This window comes from Zeus faber (genome assembly GCF_960531495.2).
Source record: "Zeus faber genome assembly, chromosome: 22".
Classification (NCBI taxonomy): domain Eukaryota; kingdom Metazoa; phylum Chordata; class Actinopteri; order Zeiformes; family Zeidae; genus Zeus; species Zeus faber.
The window spans coordinates 10,602,689-10,624,789 of NC_137209.1; the positions used below are offsets into that span (position 1 = coordinate 10,602,689).

Here is a 22,101-nt window from a genome sequence, read left to right on the forward strand (position 1 = left end):
AAGTAGGACAGTGTGCTGTCCATCTCTTAGGCTCCCATCGATCAGCATTCCAGCAGGATCGGTTACACCCAACATGAGCATGTGTGCGCGTGTACGCACACATGCCCAAACCCCCCCAGGACTAAACTACTTCTATTGCAAATTAGATCCTGCACTCTTCTAATAGAAGGAGCAAGGTGGAGGGATGATGAGAGGTAGAGAATGATGGAAAGAGGAAGCGATGGTGGGGGTATTTGTCACGGTACTACAGAAAAAGACTGCGCCAGTGTTTTGCCTGACACGCAGGGGTTGTGCATGTGTCATGATTGAAGGAGAGAGGACGGGGCCAGGCAAGGAGACGCGAAAGCCGACGGAGTCGGTCACGGAAGGAGACAAGACAAACAGACACCGTGAAGGAGGAGAGAGGTACAACTGTGACTGATAACACTGTGGAAGTCAGACCGCCTCAAGGACGGGCGGACGGGATGCAGCGAGAGCGATACCGGCTAAGATATGACGAGCAGGGTGGTGCTGTGGCGTGTGGGTTGTTAAGGTGGTGGGATGTGGATTGGAAAGCGATAAGTGAAAACAATGAATACGGAGTCCAAGCGAGGACACAGACTATGTGTGTGTGTGTGTATGTGTGGGTGAGGAGAGGTGAGTAGACAGTCCGACCCAGAGAGAGGGCGCGGGCGTATTGACATTCTGTATGCGGCTGGGGTTAAAATAATCTGAGCAGCCGGCGTCTGCCAAGAGCAGGGTAAAGCCTGTTCGACGCAGGAGTCAAATCACCCTGCTTACTCCAACAAAGGCACCTGACTTTAGGGGCTGTTATTCCTTTAACAATTCCGTTGTTTTATAAAGCGATACATTCTTCACTTTGGTTGAAGATTTCCGTGTCAACCCCCCCCCCCCCTCCCGCATTAACCACCCTGGGGCCAACTGTCGCCACTGGCATTCGGGGAAGTTTTCTTTTTCGGTTCAATATTATTATTATTTTTTTTAACCATCCAGTGATTTTGTCTTACACAGCGCTGCTTTGAAAGCCATGACTCTGGACCCTAACAGGTCTGTCATGGCCGCGGCTGCTGGAGTACCACCATTGTGATTTTCTCAGGTTTGGGTTGAAAAGATGGAATTTTACCACTTGAAGGTGACTACAATTTCTCAGAATGGATATTATTTGTGCTAGAAAGCTCGGGAGCTGCATGCGAATTCAACGGCTAGAACGCACGCCTTTCCACATTTTGGAACAACATTTTGGGGCAATATCAGAGATGATAAATGCTAAAACTAGCTTAAGGATCTTTTCTTCAAGAGATTCACAATTTCAAGGTTTTACTAAGTGGAGCATGGCAAGCTATATAAAATGGTAAGATGAATAACACCCTCAGCAAGGCAGTGAAAATGTTCATAGATGCACAGTATAATAAAGTAATATTGGTGGCTAATGGGAAATATTGAGCTGGCAATTTGTATCAGCTTGTGAAGTCAGCATGATGTACGGTTGCAAGCCTGGCTGTTACTCAAAGTATTAGGTTGCCGAGCCATTACAGCACTGTATCATCACCTTATTGCTGCCACATGCATTCATTTTAAAGGCTTTCCAGCACGTGCTGCTCAAAAAGGCACCTGCGTTGTCCTCAAGCAAAATTCCTCTGTGTGTGTGTGTCTGTCTGACTCTCCCCCACCCACCCATCTTCAATCGGACTGTTTTCCCTCTGCAGTAGTTTCTGCTTTGATGGCGGTTATCAACATTAGCTGCCACTCCCCCCGTTTCTAGGTTACGGTTGCCATGCAAACTATTAAGCATGCCAATCTGCCACCCATTTCATAAGCGGTGACTCATGTCCAAACCTATTACCATCTCATAGCTCTATTTATCAGGCACAAGTGTAATTCAAAACTAGTTTATATACTGTTAGTTTTGTTTCTTATACAGGCTGCTTGAGATGAGCGCTCGAGACCAGAGTTTTGGTCCATGCTTCCGCGCCCTTCATGCCTCCATCCTCCAGACCTCAATTGAGCCTGTAGACTGTTCTACAGCCCGGCACTCCACTGCACTTGCTTTCGCTCGCGTCACCCTCACTTACTATTTAACTTGAGTTTAACTTGGGAAACAAGGCTTACTCAGTGCAAGTGCTAAGATTTAATTCCTTGAGGCCATTGTATATGTTATACAGTTGTATAATCCTCTCCTACAGTATGGGCATCAAGGTGACTGTTGCTATGGGAGCTTGCTGTGTTCTGCCTTTTGGGATTTTGTTGCTAGGCAATAAGCTGGCTGTTGTCTAAAGAGGTACATGGGGTGTCTCTGTGAGAATATGTGCAGTTCTGTTTTTTTTTTCCCCCAGTTCAAGAGAGATAAGCAGAAAAGGTGTGCGGACTGATGTAGGATTAGTCAACCACTCCTTAATGCTGTCGTTTTCTAGTCGATACTGTGTACATCACTGGGCTCTGATTTTAGAGGACGCCCACACAAAGCGGCAAACACAAGTGGAAACACTCCAACACGCACAGTAAGCTCTCTTTCATGCACTGTCTAGTCAGACTGGATGTAACAACGGGAAACTTATGCGACCCTGGTTGATGCCATGCAACGAGTCTTAAATTCCCCCCAATGCCTTAACTTGTTCTCTGCCTCCCTCTCTCTAGGTCTGTGGATACCCAGGCATTCTACCATGCCTGTCCCCCCACCCCTCAGCCCCCGCCACCGAAACCATCCACCCCACTCACGCCTCCATGCCAAGAAAAAGGCCGAAAAATGTCCCTATCCGTCCCTGTTCCCCCCGTCCGTAGTTTCTCCACCTCATCTCAGCACCCTTGCGATCTCGCCTTCGCACTCCTCATCCTCGTCTCATCTGCTAGGCTGCGCTTGCCCCAGGACTACCAGGAGAACACTTCCGCATTCTGTTTCTTTCCCGGCTTTTTACTGGCTGACTCTGGTCACATCCTGCCTGCTGCCATCACTGATTGGCGCCGGGGAGACATGGGGCGTGGTCTCTGCCTGCCCCTTCCACTGCATCTGCCGAAACCTGTCGGAGTCGCTGAGCACGCTCTGTGCAGACAAGGGGCTTCTGTTCGTTCCGCCTCATGTCGACCGACGCACTGTCGAGTTGCGCCTGGCGGACAACTTCATTACAGAGGTGGGCGGGAACGACTTTGTCAACATGACGGGCCTGGTCGATCTCACCCTATCACGGAACACCATCCACCTGATTCGACCAATGGCTTTTGCTGACCTGGAAAGCCTGCGGTCACTACATCTAGATGGTAAGTAAGCAGGGCTGAAATTGTAGGGACAGTACAAACACTTTTTATCACAAGAAGCCCTCTTAAACTTTTGGTTAAGTAATTATATTTTCTGCTAGCTGCTGACATAGTGCATCGAGTAGCGCAGCGTTAGTAACTGTGTTTATGTGCGTCTAGGAAATCGCTTGACAATAGTCGGACCTCGAGACCTTGCTGGATTGGTCAACCTTCAACACCTGATCATCAACAACAACCAGCTGATCAAAATTTCCACACAGGCCTTTGACGACTTCCTGATGTCACTGGAGGATCTGGACATGTCATATAACAACCTAAGAAGGTAATCTGCTAAATTTCACCGACCACCAAATATATTATTGCAGTATTTTGCATTGTACCAATCTGCGATACTGTATTATCCTCTGAACAAATCTCGTCCTCAACCTTCTGGAAGTGGCCCAGCTCTGGAAATGTGCAACATTATTTTGACATCTGCTCATCGTAAATTTAGAACAAAGGGATTCAGAGAGAACAAGTTGTACAACTTGGCTTACGTGAGCTTTGCAAGAAACGTCGGGGGGGATTGAAAGATTCGATTGAAATTAACTTGACAAAGTTCCATTTCACAAAGTGCATTTTAATAAACCATGAAAGCACAAACCTAACAGAGAAAAAACTCTTTAGAGTTAGGTATGTATGACGTTTGTGATCTGACACCAATATGAAATGAATATAAAATTATGGATTAATGTAGTGGATTTGTTGAATAAGGAACTTATTCATATATGTTGAGAAGAATTCACAAGTCACAGGCACTAAATGACAGAAACGACATGAGGAACGACATGTGAACCGAGGTTTAAGGCTTGGTCTTCTTCAGACAGCAACACGTGTGGATCTCAGCAGCAAAGTGTGAGATGACTTCACAGGGGGAATACCACACTATACAGACTTGCATCCATCGGTAGAATCGACTCATTTGTCAGTCAGTCTGACGACATTCTGGTCTCCACGGGCGAGGTTAAGGTGCTTCTCCAGAATAGCTTGACAATTGCCGGGGGCCGGGAATTAACCTTGTGACAATGAGCGTGCAGAAGTTCTATTCTAATGCGTCAAGCTGCTTTACTTCACTTGTTACCGCCACACATCATGAGACACCTTGTTAGCCGGAGGAGGGGGAATTGATAGATTGACAACTGTATTGCTTATGTCCTGAAAAAAGATTGCATACTTTTGCGCTCAAACATTTCAATAGATTTTTTTGAGCTGATGCTTCGTTAGTTCATTGGGGTTAATTATGGCATTAGATGTATTTAGCCAAGTGAAAAAACACGGAACGCAGAACAAAACTACAAGTTGAAACGCCAACTTCTTGTCACAAGTAGTAAAATTATGCATTTTTCTATTGAACGGCAAAGTTGCCTTAAATGCATCATTTATGGTCTAACTTCAGAATTTATTTGCGCCAATTACGCTGTAAATGTGGATAATAAAATGTGTGTGAAGCAGAATACAAAATGACCAAGCGTATGAGCCACAGATGGGAGCTGTAACATGGGAGTTGAATGCGGAGGATTGAGGAGGGACATTTGCATCCGCTGCTGTCGTCTGTCATCACCGTCGCCATTAATTTGTCTTTGTTTTCTGTAAAGTGGCACGGAAAAAGGGTTTGCGCGAGTGTCTCGACTTTGACCATAAATTCCTAGATTGATAGAGGGACAGGTCTTCAGGTTAATGTCAGACATTAATCTTCCTGTCACCGTGGGGGGGTCTGCACGTTCTACTGTCGCCACATATAATCCCTTCTCTCGTTTCCTCTATTCTACTTTTGTCAATCCATAGACGCTGACACACGTTGTCTTCCTATCTTTTTGCATGGGCAGAGTACCATGGGAGTCCATCCAGAACATGGCGAGCCTTCATACGCTGAACTTGGACCACAACCTGATAGACCACATAGCGGAGGGGGTCTTCGGAGAGCTGTATAAACTGGCCAGGCTGGATATGACCTCTAATAGGCTACGGACTTTGCCACCTGACCCTCTCTTTGCTAGGTAGGTTCCACACTATTTTTTCTTATGCTTGAATCATTTTTGCAGAAGGGCACATTTTTTTCTGGGGCAAAACCTGGACACATCTTCCTAGTAAATCCCCCAAATGTTATCCCCTTAACATGACATTTATTGTAATCTTTGAATCACACACCGGGGCCTTCTCAGGAGATCTACTTGTTTGGAATTTTTTCATTTTATCGCCCCCCTCCCCCTTTAAATTCAGCTTAATTTAGTGCCGCAGACCACACGTACCTACTGATGTCAAACCAGAAGGTGGCCTTTAAATGGTATAGATGATTCCTTTCTTCTAATATGTTTTGAGTCATGTTGGATGCAATATTGGCAAGCTTTTTAAAAGCTCTAGGTATTTGGATTTACCCACCTATGATTGTCTTTATTCTCTGTACGGCGCCATGGGAGAGGTCAAGGCAGCGGCCTCCAACTGATTGTGTCCTTTAGCGTGTTTTACGTTTGATTTACTCAGCATAAACTGCTATGTCAAACAGAGGCAAAGTAAGCAGACAGTTTTTTCATAATTCAATGGGAAAACTATGTTGGATATTTCAATCCAAGTTAATTACGACCCATTATTTTTGATACTTGGAAATGGTTTCTATCTGCCTTGCTCGGCCAAGGCCTATAATGCGTTTAGGCCATATCTAAATTGCCTAAAAGATTGCAAATCCACTGTTTAATTACTGTACACAATGCATCATTTATTGGCTTAGTAGAGCCAATTCAGGCAAAATTGTAGCTTTTAATTTTGTTTTGGAACAAGATGGATAGGGGTTTTGAGACGACCCCAAAACCGAATTTCAAATTCACTTACCTTTTAAATTTATTCAAGCCAATGCGGCGGTCTTAAAATATCTTATTTTGGTGAAGCAGCCAGAGCAGTCCTTGCCCATTTTTTGATTAGCGAATTGCAACAAAAGAGAAATTGATAAAAAAAATAAAAAAAAAGGACAACTAAATTGAACTTTCTTTTTTATTTATGTTTTACACATGCCGAACGCAAGATGTGCTCAAGAGCACTTCGGCGAGCACTTCTTCTGGCTGCGGTTTTAACAGCTTGCTTTGGATCATTTTGACGATCATTTTGTTTCTCCCATTTTAAGCAGCAAGCTGTGAGAGATGCATCAGTGCCAAACATTCAGTGTTTTCTCAGCCAAGTCTTTCTCAAGTTTTCCACTCTGCCCTCTCATCTGAAGCAGTGTAAAGATAATGTTACATAGTAGTTTGTTTATATTAAATAGTCCAGAAGTAAAACAAAGAAAAGACATTTAATTGTAGTCGAGATAAGAGGTTAGCCCTTTCATTACCACTGCAATGAATTGCCTTTTTATGTTTATATCCTAATGTCTATATAGTGAACAACAAATTTTAACAGGGACCAAAGTGAAGCGTGCTACTTGTCAAATATGTGAATTTGCTGTAATAAGGAAGCAATTTTAGGATTACAGATATAGTTTGGCTGGGTTTAGTGGAAAAAGACAATCTAGCAAAATACTACATCTTGAAATATACTGTAATAAATGATGCAAACTGAAATTCTAACATTGCGTACCTACTTGTGTGACAGGTCCCAGACTGGCGCAATAAGCCCCACGCCTTACAACACTGTTATCAGTCTGAATTTCGGGGGGAACCCATTGCATTGCAATTGTGAGTTACTATGGTTACGGCGGCTTATCCGAGGAGACGACATGGAGACATGTGCCACTCCGTCTCAACTAGCTGGAAGGTAAAGATTACAGATGAATAACTATTTTAAATGACTTTTTTTTCCAATGCTTAGGTTTCTATGAGGTCAGTGCGTACCTGCTCGTTCATCATCATGAACAAATCCTGTAAGGCTCTCATCCCTTACTCTTTTTCGTGACCACTGCAGATATTTCTGGTCCATCCCCGAGGAGGAGTTTACCTGCGAGCCCCCCCTGATCACTCGACACACGCACAAGCTGTGGGTGCTGGAGGGGCAGCGGGCCACACTCAAGTGCCGCGCCATCGGTGACCCCGCACCTGTGGTCCACTGGGTTTCGCCAGACGACCGCATCGTCGCCAACTCATCCCGGACCAGCTCCTTCAGCAATGGGACCTTGGACATCTTGGTGACTGTAGCCCGGGACGACGGGGCGTACACATGCATTGCGATCAACGCCGCGGGGGAGGCCACGGCCACAGTGGACCTCAAGATAATCCCCTTGCCCCACAGGGGTGGAGTTGGCGGAAACCCTGGAAGTACCGGGAATGCCAGGAGCAACGGCAACGTCACCGGTGGGATTTTACGGATTGATCCGGGGTCGTCTGATATCAGCACGGGGAAAAACGGCGGAATTAACAACGGCGGAGGACGAGCGGGAGATGGAGAGGATGGCAGGAGGGCAGGAGGAAGAGGAGCCGCGGGAGGGGAGGCAGATGAGGACGACAGCGGCAGAGCCTCAGTTGGGGAGCGGGCGGACGGGGCGGCAGCGGAGGAGGAAGGGGCTGAAGGGGGCGAGGGAGACGAGGAGGAGGAAGAGAGGATGATCGGGGTGCAGGGCGTTACGTCCACCTCTGCCCAAGTGCGATGGGATTTAGGACGCTCGTCCGGAGCTTACATGGTCTGGATGTATCAGATACAGTACAACTGCACTGCGGACGAGACGCTCATCTACAGGTCAGTGTCACTGTTCACGTACGTCAAACACACCTTACCGTGGGAATCGTTATAATCATGAAAGAATGAACGGATTCAGCCACTTATCAGCACTTACGCGGGATGTGTTAAAGTATGAGGTAGCAATAGTAGAAATCACACAATGTGATTTGCAAACCTTTTTCTGGGGATCCACTTTTTAAAAATGACAACACAACATGACATCACAACCCACTGACACCGTTGATGGAATAGCTAAATGACCAAGAAAGACATTCTATAATTTGATTCGGCATCCCGATTGAAAGGTGGGTCAGGACCCAACCAAACACTGACTTACAAAACGTCCTCTCTTGCATTACTGCTACACTGGACTCAGTCACGTTAAAACTAGTTCACCATGATCAATCCTCACACTCAAGTATCTCTCCCATTTCCATGACTCCATCTCTTATAACTCAATTTGCAATTGCACACCACAATGGAACACTGTGGGCGGTTTTATATTGTAGTATCAGCGCGTCTCCTTCAGCAGAACATTAAGTACTTGTCACAAGGCGTCTGCCTTCCCAGTGCAACAGTGATCACTCTGACATGACATTTGCTTAGGACGGTTTTGTGGTTTTGGCACAAATCTCCTCAAATATCTATCAGTGGCATGACATTTCTGGCGAGCGAATCCTTCCACGGAAGAGTGGGCTGCAACAAAGAGAGACCGAGGTAGAGGGGAATGTAGGGATGATTGGAGAGAGAGAGAGAGAGAGAGAGAGAGAGAGAGAGACCATTTAAGAGTCTCTCTCACCATTCTAAGAGTGCATTAGTCCAAAGCGCAACAATCTGATAAATAGTAGTACGGGGTCGAATGAGCAATGGATGGATGGATTGAAAGAAGGAAAGAATCTTCTCCGCTCACCCTTGAGGGGGAGGGAGAGATCAACATTTGGGCAAAGTCTGCTTTAACATTTTGTCTACATTAATCATGTATTTACATGGCAGCATTTCATGAAGTGGCGTGACCGCTGGCATGCAAAGCAATAGGTTTCGGCGTGCGGTAATCCCATGGAATTTTGCATCGGAAATGAAAAGTCAAACCCTCATTTCAATGTTCACTGGGAACTGGGCTCACAGAGGCACACAAATTAAACATTTATACAGGCAAGGAGGGGGTGGAATGCTCTTTACTGCCACAAATTATTTAAGATTGAGGGCGTACGTGAGATGGGAAATAATTATTCTGGAGACAACAGCATCGGCAAACTTGAGAAAACTGCTCACAGATAAACTCTTTTTTTTGACCATAAAAAGTATGTGGTGTGTTGGCTCTGCTTCAGATGAATTTCATCTCGCTGAATTGCTGTATGGACAGACATGACTGAATTTAGGAAATAGATGTTAAAATGGGACAGGGAAAATCAGACGGCAGCAGGTTTTGTGCTCTCAAAACTTGGCTGTGCTATATTTGGACAACATGTTTACAGTGCGAGGATAAATAATGACCGAGATATATACGATTGAGGATCCTCTATTGCTCAAACACAAAACAAAACGCACATTGGATACTTTACTACTTAGCCCATAATACCATCGCCCACATTCAGCTGTCTGATCCCTCAGCTGAGAAATCATGAAACATTAAAGTGTGCGGTTGTTGTCATCTGATTACGCCAACTTTTTTCAAAGAGGTTTAGACAGAAAGAGAGGAGCGTTACTATCAGTTAGGGTCACTGAACGTTGTTCAAGGCTGTGAAGAGAGTGAAAATAATGACCAGACCATAACAATTATTCACGAGGAGCAATGGAGGGTGGGAGGGGAGGAATGGAGGGGGATCAAGGAAAGATTAGTGCCAGACCGAAGGAAGAGGATTTGGGAAACGGGGGGACAGGAATGAGGCCCCGGGGATTCGTTAGAGCAGAAAGAGAGATGGGATAGGTGGACGGAGTAAAGGATGAAGAATGTCCCAGCCTCCTCACCTTAAGTTCCCACCGCCAGCCCATGGGAGACATTACAGATTTAGACAAGGGTAGTAGGCATTGAAATGGTCCGACTTTAATCTTCAGACATGTAGATTGATATTTTGAGTGTGTGTGTGTGTGTGTGTGTGTGTGTGTGTGTGTGTGTGTGTGTGTGTGTGTGTGTGTGTGTGTGTGTGTGTGTGTGTGTGTGTGCGCGCGCGTATGACTGTCTCTTGCACAAGAGGAGGATGGGAGTGGGGATGTGTGATGAGCCGAGGAGGAAAGGGAAAGATAGAACGGATGAGGATGCAGAGATGGAGAGTGATGGGGGAGTGGGACGAGTTTCTCTTCCGGGAAAAGGTAATAGAGCAGTGCTGCGTGAGGAAGGAGTGACGGAGGATGAGGACGAGTGGTGAGATGACGTAGGCGGGAAAGAGGACGGAGACGGCAAACTAAAACGAGGAAGGGTTAGGTGTAGGCGACGAGGATGACCGCATTGCATTATAAAGTCCGACATCAGACCAAATCTCCAATTTAAACTATTTAAATTGATTAAATTGTTGTGAAAAATTTGCGGGTGCATTTTCTTATCAGCAATGTCGATTAACAAAATTTTGTATCACAACAATTCCACTTTAAATTCATGACAACACGATACAATGGGGAAAAGTGTCAAATAGGGTGGAAAAAGAGGTGAGGTGGGAGGACAAGTGAAGGGCTATAACTTTTAAAGCAACCAGCAACAGAAAGGGAGGAGAGACTAAAAAAAATGTATGTTTAAATGAGACCCCCTCAACCGGATTGAGGAACGGAAATGAACAATATTTTATGAGGTACGTAACGTGACATATCTAAGTAAGTAAACTAACCCTAACCAGAACAGCTACTATGAAACTTTTAAGCATTATCCGTGAATGTAAACCTATATTTATTAATTAACAACATTAATCTGCTTTTATTTTGTTCTTTAGGAACGTTATGTGCGCTAATTTCAACGCTCCGGTGAACCCCCCCCGCCACCCTGGTCCTTTCCCCGCAAATAAATTGCAACGCAGAACAAGAGCCAACAACACAGTAAGGGAAGTGGGAGGAGGCGAGAGAAGGAAAAATGGTCTCATAGGGTTTAAAAAAAAAAAAAAAAAAAGACGAGGGGAACGGACACAGCCGTCGGCTTAGAGGCTTTAGAAAACGTAAAATAGACATCGACAACACGAAAAAGGAGAGAATGAGGGGAAGAGAGAAGATAAGTCAGACCGGAAACGCTCCTCTGGGAGGAGAGAGGAGGAGATGGAGAGAGAGAGAAATAGGAAACAGTCTCCCCGAGGAGAGATCGACAGAAAATGAAAAGGCGTGGTGTATGTGGTTTTGTGTGAGTGTGTGTGGGGTGGTGGTGGCAGGTTGGGAGAGAAGCATACCACAACACAGCAATGGAGTTTGCGCTATAGATCTCTCAGATCTCTCAGGGCAAACCGCATTATTACACTACAGAGATGCGAAAGCGCAAACCGTTGGAGGCGAGCTTATACATTAGATGGGGGGGGTGCGAGAGGAGGATGCATGTGGACTGGAGGTGGAAAGGTATCCGTGTTTTCCTCCCCATATTTCTGCTCATGTTCTGTTATTGCTGCTGCACGTTGGCTCTGGCAGGAGGGGAAAAGTCTTATCGGGCCGACCGAATTGAATCAGCCCGGCTTGGAGGGGAGAGGCGGGGTGTGCCGGGCATGAAATCCAGACAGTGCAACAGAACGTTTTGGTTTTTTTCAAGACAGGAGAGCGAGAGATATAGAGAGAGAGAGAGAGAGAGAGAGAGAGAGAGAGAGAGAGAAGGAGATAGACCCACAGAGGGCAGCTGTCACATTTCATCATCTTCAAAAGGCGCACGGCAACACCAGCCGGCCACCTAGTTGCCTCTTGTCGACGTCTAATTTTGACGGCGTTCCATGTCGACGTTGGCTGGGACGCCGGCCTGGTATTTGCCCTCGCGCTGCACCTCTTTGGTTTGGAAAATCAGAGGGAAACCTGCGTGATCCTCGAGCACTAGGCGGTGATTACACAGTCCCAGGAAGCTACCAGAGGCAGGGCCTGCCCATGGGATCAAACGCATGTAATGCGCACGTAATGCATGTGGGAGGGCGTGGACACAAATGCTTTTGGACTGCGAATAATGATGTGAATAAATGATGGCGTGGTCGCTTTGCAACCCCAGGGGCAACGCTGCCTCACCACGATGGGCTGGAATTGTTTCTGGAGATGAGATGTGATCTCATCTCCTCATGGCAAACCCGCTTGCACGGAAGGCGCAGTTTACGGCACTTAGAGCAGGAAGCAGGTGACATTCTCAGAACTTTGGAGGAAAAAAAAAAATAATAAAATTATATATATATATATATATATATATATATATATATATATATATATATATATATATATATATATATATATATATATATATATATCTATCTATCTATCTATCTATCTATCTCTTGGCTGGTGGTCAGAAATGTATTTATTTATTTTTTTTTAGATTTTTGACAATTTATGCCGTGCTTCGCAACAGGGCAGGCCTCCCAGCAGGGCCTTAAAAGTGGCACATATAGCGTCAGGTTTGAAAGCCAAAAAAGACAAAGCGACGGCGAGAGAAAGAGAGCGAATACGCAGAGACTTAAAAAAAACAAAAAAAAAAACACCGGTAGAGTCGCAGGGAAGAAAGCCGAAAAGGAGACGAAAGAGAGAGAGAACCAGAAAAGGAGACAGGCAGGTACAGTAAGTGAGAGTTCGACAGGCCTTTGAAGGCTGCACGCAGAGAAGCAGACAGCAGGGCGGATGCTAGGCAGCTGCAGGGGTGGGGGGTGGTGGAGGAAGGAGGAAAAGGAAGAAATATCTAGCCAACAGGCTAGATGGAGAATTAATTGTATTGGCCTGTCCTGACTACAAAGAATTAGATTTACTTAAACATAATGTACTGTATATTCCTTTCGGCCACATGTGGGGAATACATATAGGGATGCTATGTTGTTAAAAAAAAAAGACAAAACCAAAAAAACAGGCGATAATACAAATGTTAACCCCTAACCTTGCTATTGTTCAGGTATTAATACTGAGGACATTTTGACGATGCTGAAAGCTCGTTTTCATCTATTGCGGTGCATGGAATCCAATCGCAGGACCTACGCTCAGAGAAGGATATGAAGTTCAAGAGAGAGCGGGGTGTGTGTGTGTGTGTGTGTGTGTGTGTGTGTGTGTGTGTGTGTGTGTGTGTGTGTGTGTGTGTGTGTGTGTGTGGGCGCACGCGCGCAGTGGTGCTTGCAAGGGTTACGGCTGCAAACATACTAATAGAAATATGAGGTTGTAAAAAAAATATGAGGAATGATGGAAGGAGGGTAAGAAATGAAGGAAGGCAGTGGAGGGATGAAGGGAGGGGAAGAGAGGGGAGGTGGAGAGAGGCACCAGAGGGGAAAAAAACGAATGAAGTCTTAAACTACATTGTCAATACATACATCAACTCACGACACAGAGATAGTGGTGGGGAGCGAGGGAGGGATGGGGCTCGTATTCAGTACATAATGCTCCTCGACCATAGTGTCAGAGCGAGAGAGAGGAGGAGGAACTTCAACACAGAATAGCCTTGGGACGGGTGATATAGTGTGATAATATTGATATTGTGGTATTAGATTACATATACTGTGGATCATAATATTGCGATCGAGTTAAATGTTGTCTTTACCCGCTCGGTCATAACATCCACGCGACGGACAATGTTTATCTCTAAAAATGTCTTGTGCGTAAAAAGCACCAACAGTCGTCCCCAAAAAGAATGTCAGATTATCGATGTTGGTCAAAAATATATTCATTTTTTTCAGCCCTGTCCCTAGAATAGCGATAATGCTTTCTGACAAATACCTCTGCACCAATAGTTTGACGACTTATAGGGGATGACTATTAACAGGATGAGCAACATAAATGACCATTAGTAATGCAGATAATATGTCAGGTGGAGGCGTTGCTTAGAACTTCTAGAACAGGCTTTGAAGTTCAGAAAACCGCGTTACCTTACTGCCATGCAGCCTTAAAACCCATCCTCACGATGTTAGGCCAATGAAAGATTCAAGATTCAAGAGGTTTATTCGTCACACACATACAAAGTCCGTAACGATATAGAATCTCATACGATGATATCGATATTGCATCTAGCGTCTAACAGAACAAGCACACAGACAGGCCCCAGGAAGGAGAACGGCGGCGGAGCTCAGATTTTAACCTTTATTGTTATTGTTCAGTTTCACGCGTTGTGTCAAATGTATTTATCGTTCCTTTAATGCCTCGGCATTGAAGGTGACATGAACGAGCTGGTCATAACAGGAACTGTGTTCCCACATAAAGACATACACAAAGCAACGTGGGTATCTCCGGATGGAAAGACCAAGAATCAGATAGATCATACCCTTGTCAATAAGCGTTTCAGGAATTCGGTAGAAGATACAAGAGCATACAGGTCTGCAGACATTGGAAGTGACCACTACCTGGTATGCACTACAATTAGGCTAAGACTGAAGAAAAAACCTAAAGAGAAGAAAAGCTGCAGAGTCAAGTATGACACAGCAAAGCAGAGGAAGGAAAACATCTTGAAGACGTTTGTCATCAGTCTAAGGAACAGGTACGAAGTCCTGGAGGAGGAAGAGCAGGGAGGAGTGGAAGATGAAGAAGTGGAGCACGACTTCGAAGTAATGGAGAAGGCTTACACGGAAGTGGCTGAGGCAGTCTTGGGCAGACCACGGAAAAGGAGGAAGCAATGGATTAGTGAAGAATCGTGGAGCCTCGTAGAACAAAGAGATGGCATAACCAAGAAGATCCTGGGCACACGTTCTGAAAGAATCAAAAAACAGCTAAAAGAGAAGTACGCGGATAAGAACAAAGAGGTGAAGAGAAGTATAAAAGCAGACAAAAGGAAATGGATGGAGAACATCGCAAGTGAAGCCGAAAGTGCTGCAAGAAAACAACATATGAAGACACTATACAGACTCAAAGATACTGTGCAACGAAAGACCCAGACAGAGCACAGCAGTACTGGACAAAGATGGCAACCTCATCAGCAGAAGAGATGCAATAAAGTCGAGATAGACAGAACACTTCAGGGGAGTCTTGAATAGAGCAGAACCAGCAAAACCAATAACCCAAAAGGACGAATGTGAATTCAACGACAGAATTGAAGAAAACATAACAACCGAACCAACACTAGGTGAAGTGAAAGAAGCAATAAAAAGGCTACAGAATGGAAAAGCACCATCACAGCGGAATTATTAAAAGCGGATATAGAGTTCTCAGCAAAGAAAGTACATCAACTGTTTGGAAAAATATGGAAACATGAGAAGATCCCAACAAACTGGAAGAAAGGGCGTCATCAAACTAGCAAAGAAATGAAATCTTAAAGAATGCAGGAACACGAGAGGCATAGCCCTACTGTCCGCAGTGGGAAAGGTACTTGGAAGGATCATTGTGGATCGCATAAGAAAGGGAATCGACTGCAGGCTAAGAAAGGAGCAAGCAGGTTACAGGACAGGTAGGGGAACAACAGAGCAAGTCTTCATACTGCGAAACATCATTGAACAGGTTAATGAGTGGCAAGCAACGCTATTCATGAACTTCGTAGACTTCGAATGGGCTTTTGACTCCGTACATCACGAAAGCCTGTGGATGATAATGAAGAAATACGGAATCCCAGAAAAGATTGTGAGAATGGTTAAAACGTTTTATGAAGTCTTCCAGTGTGCAGTAGAAGACCAAGGAGAAATATGTGAGTGGTTCGACATAAAAACCGGCGTCAAACAAGGATGCAACATCCGGATTTTTGTTCTTGATTGTAATGGATTGGATAATGCGAAGAACAGTTAAAGAGGGCGAGAATGGAATTCGCTGGAAGCTAACATCAAAACTCGACGACCTGGACTTTGCAGATGACGTAGCATTACTCTCCTCCACAAAACCGCATATACAGAGTAAAACAACACGAATGGACGAAGAAGCCAGGCGAGTAGGACTCAGGATCAATACACAAAAAACAAAAACAATGAGGATTAACGCAAGAAAACAGGAAAAACTCCAAATAAATGAACAAGATATCGAAGAGGTAGACCAGTTCACCTACTTGGGAGCCACAGCTTGTAAATAAGGAGGCGGTATGAAGGACATTGAAGAATTGACTGTCAAAAGCGAGAGGTGCATTCATCAGACTTAGGAAAACCTGGAGCTCCAACAGCATCATATGGATGTGAAACTTGGAAAATGAACAAAGAAGATAACAAGGCTGTTGATGTATTCCATAATAGATGCCTATGAAGAATACTCCGAATACATTGGCAAGATCACATCAGTAGTCAGAAGTGAAGCTGCGAAGATGGAAGATGATTGGACACATACTACGGCAGGACCACACCAACGACTGCAAAATAGCAATGACCTGGGCACCAGAAGGGAAAAGAAGAAAAGGGAGACCAATGACCACCTGGAGGCGTACCGTTGAGAAGAAGAGAGGGGAAGGAGGGTGGAGATCATGGGCGGAGGCGAGGACTGCAGCAGCCGATCGTGAGAGGTGGAAGAGCTCTGTAAAGGCCTTATGTGCCACAAGACACGAAGTGGATAGGTAGCAGGTAATGCCTTGGCGACATGTGGCTTTAGTTGTCACGCCAAGAAAGCAAGTTGATATTCTAATTTTGCAAAGGGAGGCGGCGATCAGGAGGGAAAATGGTGAGGGAGGGGAGGAAAAAAATGAAGCAAAGACGCGTCACGTGGAGAAAGCTAGCGCAGGTGCCAGACGGAAACCGAGCTAATTGCCTTGTTGTTGCTCATTCTCTCTTCTCTTTCTCCCCAACTCTAATCCCTCTTTCTGTGTGCCCCTTCATGCCTAGTGTCAGATCCAGTTAAGCTGAGAGAGAGAGAGAGAGAGAGAGAGTGAGAGAGGGAGGGAGGGAGAGGAATAACCTACTATTATAATAGGAACTTTCATCCGTTTTAATTCTATTTAATTTTCTGTATTTATTTCATTCCTCCCACCTTAATTTTTGACTTGCCTTGTTGTACCTTATATTGTTATTGTGACATTGATGCAAATAAAGCAATTTGAATTCGAGAGAGGAATCGATGGCAGAAACAATAGTGTATTGATAGAGACGGGCAGAAAGACAGAGAGAGAGAGAGAGAGAGGGTATAGAGTCGGGCGGGAAGAGTGAGAGACTGACGTCTGCAGACCCCCCCCCCGCCGAACCCACTTCTTCCCTGTTGCCATTCTCTTGACGTATCTATCTCCCTCCTCTGCATGGCTCCCGCTCTTTGAATCTCTAGGGGCTAATAATGACCCGTTTCTGTGTCACCAGCCTCGAACAAAGCACTGTCTTGTCTCCTTCACTTTACCCTCCGTGTGTGTGTCTGCGCAAGAGAGAGAGCCAGACACTATGCGTTGTGCCTTGGCAGCACTGCACCATAATTAGAAACACAGGGACGGTCCAAGTCACACACACACACACACACACAGTTGATACGGGAGACTTTGATGCATTCAAACCTATGGGAAGAACATCTCTCAAACACGCGCTGAGCACACCGTCCTATACAGAGAATCAGATCACAGACGGCGCAGCACCGCGGCGCACTCGATATTCATGAGGGCGAGTCACCCTGGGGCGCAAAGGTAATAATGTCACTCGACAAAAAAAAGAGGCGTGAAAACGTTTACACGCAGACTCGGGCATAAACACGCGTAAAATATGCATCAATTCCGCGACTAGTGGTAGATTAAGGCATCAAAGATGGATGCGTTCATGGATGTGCTGGTCCGTCATGTATATTTCAGGGAGTTTGCCTATTTCTGTCATCGCCAGTGCGAAAGGGAAAACAACACGAGTGGTGATTCACAAACACACAAAGGGAGGGGCCCCGGCAGAGGAGAGGCAGAGAGCGACAGAAAGAGTGAGAGAGGGCAAGAGGATGAGACAAAAAAAGGGAGACAGTGGGGGGGGGGGGGGGGGGAGAGGGGAGCAACGTGGAGACGGAGGAACTAGAGGAGCAGGGAACAGGAGAGGAAAAGAACAGGAGGAGAGCTGATGGGGGAACGGCCAGGGAGGGAGGGAGAAGAAAATAATGATAAGATTAAACTGAAGTAGAGGAGGAGAGAGATGGAGGAAGTGAGGAGCGGAGCGGAGCGGAGCAGAGAGAGAGAGAGAGAGAGAGAGAGAGAGAGAGAGAGAGAGCAGAGTGACCTTGGCTGCTAAATCATAGTATACAGTTATAGCTGCGGCTAATAGAGACATAGAGATATAGACCGCGAAGAGCAGAGTGGGGAGGTGTCCGGCGAAAACGCAGCCAGGGATGTGCCGCAAAAACAGGAGCCGTGCGCTACATACAGACAGAGCGGGAGACACGGAAGGTCAGGAAAGTAGAGATGGAGGGATGCGGAGGGAGAGAGAGATGCAGAGAGAGAGGTGGTAAAAAAAGTGCAGATGATAGCAGGAATGGGGCATCAGGAGGAGGGAAATTTGTCCATGAAAAGGCTGATGGAGGAAGAATAAGGGTGGATGGAGGGAAGGATGGAGGCAGAGTGGGAGGGAGGCACTAAAAAGAAACTTGGAAGATGGACTGATAGAAGGAATAAGGTAAGAGATATTGAATCGCAGGATTGGAGAAATTACTCAAGGCCTCACTCTAAACCGATCCGTGACCACATTAAAACCACTGACAGGTGAAGTGACCATTGATCATCTCGTTCCAATGGCACCTGTCAAGGGGTGGGAAATATTTGGCAGCAAGTGAACAGTCAGTTCTGGAAGTTGAAGTGTTGGAAGCAGGAAAAATGGGAAGAGCCAAATTGTGATGGCTAGACAACTAGGTCAGACCATCTCCAAAATGGCTGGTCTTGTGTGGTGTTCCTGGTATGCAGTGGTTAGTACCTAGCAAAAAAAGTCCAAGGAAGGACAACCGGTGAACCAGTGACAGGGTCATGATGCACGTGATGCATTGGTGCACGTGGTGAGTAAAGGCTAGATCGTCTGGTGTGTTCCCACAGAAGAGCTACTGTAGCACAAACTGCTAAAAAGGTTAATGCTGCTATGATAGAAAGGTGTCTGAACACACAGTGCATCACAGCTTGCTGTGTATGGGGCTGTGTAGCTGCAGACCAGTCAGAGTGTCCATGCTGACCCCTGTCCACCACCGATCACCGAGCATCAACAATAGACACGTGAGCGTCCATTGTTGGTGCTAAAGCTGGACCCAGCTTGGTCCCAGAGCTGGACCATAGGGCAATGGAAGAAGGTGGCCTGGTCTGATGAATCACATTTTGTTTTACATCATGTGGATGGCTGGGTGCATGTGTCATTTACCTGGGGAAGAGATGGCAGCAAGATGCATTATGGGAAGAAGGCAAGCAAACCGAGGCAGTGTGACGCTCTGGACAATGTTCTGCTGGGAAATCTTGGGTCCTGGCTTTCATACTTTGACACATAATACTTTGTACCAGCTACCTAAACATTGTTGTAGACCAAAAACCCCCCTCCATGGCAACGGTATCGTCTGAAGGAAATGTCCTCTTTCAACAGGATAAAGGGCCCTGCCACACTGCAAAAACTGTTCAGCAATGATTTCAGGAACATGACAAAAAGTTCAAGGTGCTGACTTGGCCTCCAAATTCCCCAGATCTCAATTCGATCAAGGATCTGTGGGCTGTGCTGGAACGACAAGCCCGATCCATGGGGGCCCCACCTCGAAACTTCCAGGACTTAAAGGATCTGCTGCTAACATCTTGGTGCCAGATACCACTGAACACCTTCAGAGGTCTTGTGGAGTGCATGCCTCCACAGGTCAGAGCTGTTTTGGCTGCACGAGGGGGAGCTACACAATACTGGGCAGGTGGTTTAAATGTTGTGGCTGATCGGTCTACGTCTGTGTGTGAGACACTGACTCAAGTGAAGAACCCAGCATCTACTATGGAGACATTTGTTTTGTGTGCATAACTCACTCAGGACTCTGAAACATTTCAGGATTGTGGAGTTTGTGAGTTTTGGTGAATTCCAATGGATTCAATGTCCATGGTTGTCCCGAAATATGTTAAGGTCGTAGTGCTACCAATGACATTGACAAGGTTCATTCAGTTCATGCTCTTATTGATATATATTAAAAAAACAAAAATGATGAATAGCATTTGGATGTGTGATTGGGCCAGCGATCACACTATACTTATAGAAATCAGACTAACCAGTATCAGCCTCAACATTCCCGATCAGTGCCCTCCTAGCTTTAATTAAATGATGAGGGTCGCTGAGTTGGCCAAGAAACAGGGGCTGAAGCAGGGGACCCAAGAGAGAGAGCGAGACGGAGTTGAAACAGACCAGCGAGTGCTCGGCATAAAGAGGTATAATACAAGGATTAAAAAAAAAAAAGAGAGAAAATACAAGAGAGAAAGAAGGAGGGCGAGCAAGACAGAGCTGAAAAACACAGGTCTTAAGTATAACCTTGTGTAAGGCGAGACCCCCCTGTCAGTCCTGGTCAACGTGAGCCCGTGTCAAGGAACCCATTATTTATACAGCATATAGGACAGTTAGTGTCATAATATATCTCTGGGCCTTTTATAAGATTTTACTAAGACGTGGCCCTTGATTCTGAGGTAGAAGTGGCAGCAGATCTGGCGTGCCATATCATGCGGATTTTCCCACAGGGAATCTGATTGGACATCTCCCTGTTCAACACTTGAAGACACCGAATTCAAAAGAGACAATTTAAATTAAAATTTTCTTCAACCCAACGTTCAGGTGTTCGCAAACTCTTCTCAGGAACCAATGTGAGCTAAAACGTTTGTTAGATATCTGGCTGATTCACTTCAGTCGGTGCTCAGAAGAAAGCTACGCTCTTTATGCGGCATAATACGATTAGTGTCTGAAGTCTTGGGATTTCCTCAACACTATTCCTCCAGAACCTGTCAATGAGCTGTGAAGGAGCTTCGGTCGCTGATGTACAAAAGCTCCAGATTTATTGCTACTTAATAGACAGTTCCTTGAAAAAAAATCCAGGATTTAAAGTGTTAATCCATAAAATGATTTTGTAAAAATATATATACAGTACATATATATATAATTTAAAAAGAAATCCTATATTTCATAGTTTTCTTAGTGGCCCCTTACAGGCATTGCATGTATTTGCATTATGTATGTGCATTGCATGTATTTGCATTATGTATGTGCGCCTCTATATGCTGTTTCTATTGTTAATGTGGAGTTCACCTTTCCCGGCAAGAATGCAGAGATTAGGCGTGCACAAGCAGTGAAAAGCAGCTGTGGTGAATTTGATAAACCGGCGTAGGCAGTTGTGGTCAGTAAACAGTCGATATGGATGCATATCATGAGAAAACAGCACCTCCAGCATAGGGACAAAAAAAACAAAAAACCACACACCGTCAGAAGGCGGCAAACTTTTGACCATCGAAGAGTAAAGGCAAGGGTAAGCTGTAGGGGTGACCAAAAAAATCGATACTGGGATATATCGTGGTACTTCCTCTGACGATACGTTATCCATACAGTGGCCCCAAATATCTAGTGGTGTAACGGAATGTAGATGAAACCTCATCCGTAAGGATCGCAAAATTTTACAATAATAGTCAAAATAGTTCTAAACGTGAGAAATTGAACATGAAACTGGTTACTTTTGGAATAAGAATTTTACAATGCATCGTGCATTGTGATACCATCGTAATCGTGGGCGACGTATCGTAAGTTGCTCTGTGATTCCCACCTCCAGTAAACGGATGTTGAAAAACAAAAAACATTGCTTGCAGTTTTCAATGAAATGGATACCCAACACAGGCAGATCTGATGGATTGCCACTTTAACATGGAGAGAAAATAATGTGTGTGCGAGGGTACATGGTATGGAATGGCAAAGGATAAGAGGAAACAGGAGCAGATTAGAATAGAGGAGAGGGGCAGGATGGAAATATAGCAATGCCTTTGTCGGCTACAAATAGGCCCTTTGATGTGGCATGAAAGACCAAAAAAGCGACAGACAGACAAATGGGGAGAGGGGGAAATGGAGGGGTGTGCAAAAGAAAGGGGGAGAGATAGTGGGGAAGGAGGGAGGAAAGCGAGATAAACAGGGAGACTAAATAAAATATTACACTTACGGAACATTTTGCGCCAGCGCATAAACATGCAACACAAGTGTGACAGCAGAGAGAATAAAAACAAGACAC

At 45.3% G+C, this 22,101-nt stretch overlaps 2 protein-coding genes across 2 annotated transcripts in view; one reads left to right on the forward strand and one right to left on the reverse strand.

Moving 5' to 3' along the window:
- The window catches only part of pcxb (pyruvate carboxylase b), a gene marked incomplete at both ends in the record, with an annotated part of 257,867 nt that overhangs the window by 81,517 nt on the left and 154,249 nt on the right, over nt 1-22,101 (reverse strand). The gene's annotated exons all lie outside the window — the stretch shown is intronic.
- The window catches only part of LOC307247533 (leucine-rich repeat and fibronectin type-III domain-containing protein 4), a gene marked incomplete at its 5' end in the record, with an annotated part of 58,381 nt that overhangs the window by 33,589 nt on the left and 2,691 nt on the right, over nt 1-22,101 (forward strand). Inside the window, 5 exons of the mRNA XM_080023696.1 lie at nt 2,779-3,252; nt 3,409-3,571; nt 5,115-5,285; nt 6,868-7,029; nt 7,177-7,944. Of these exons, the coding sequence (XP_079879822.1) occupies nt 2,779-3,252; nt 3,409-3,571; nt 5,115-5,285; nt 6,868-7,029; nt 7,177-7,944 (1,738 nt within the window). The remainder of the gene's footprint in view (nt 1-2,778; nt 3,253-3,408; nt 3,572-5,114; nt 5,286-6,867; nt 7,030-7,176; nt 7,945-22,101) is intronic.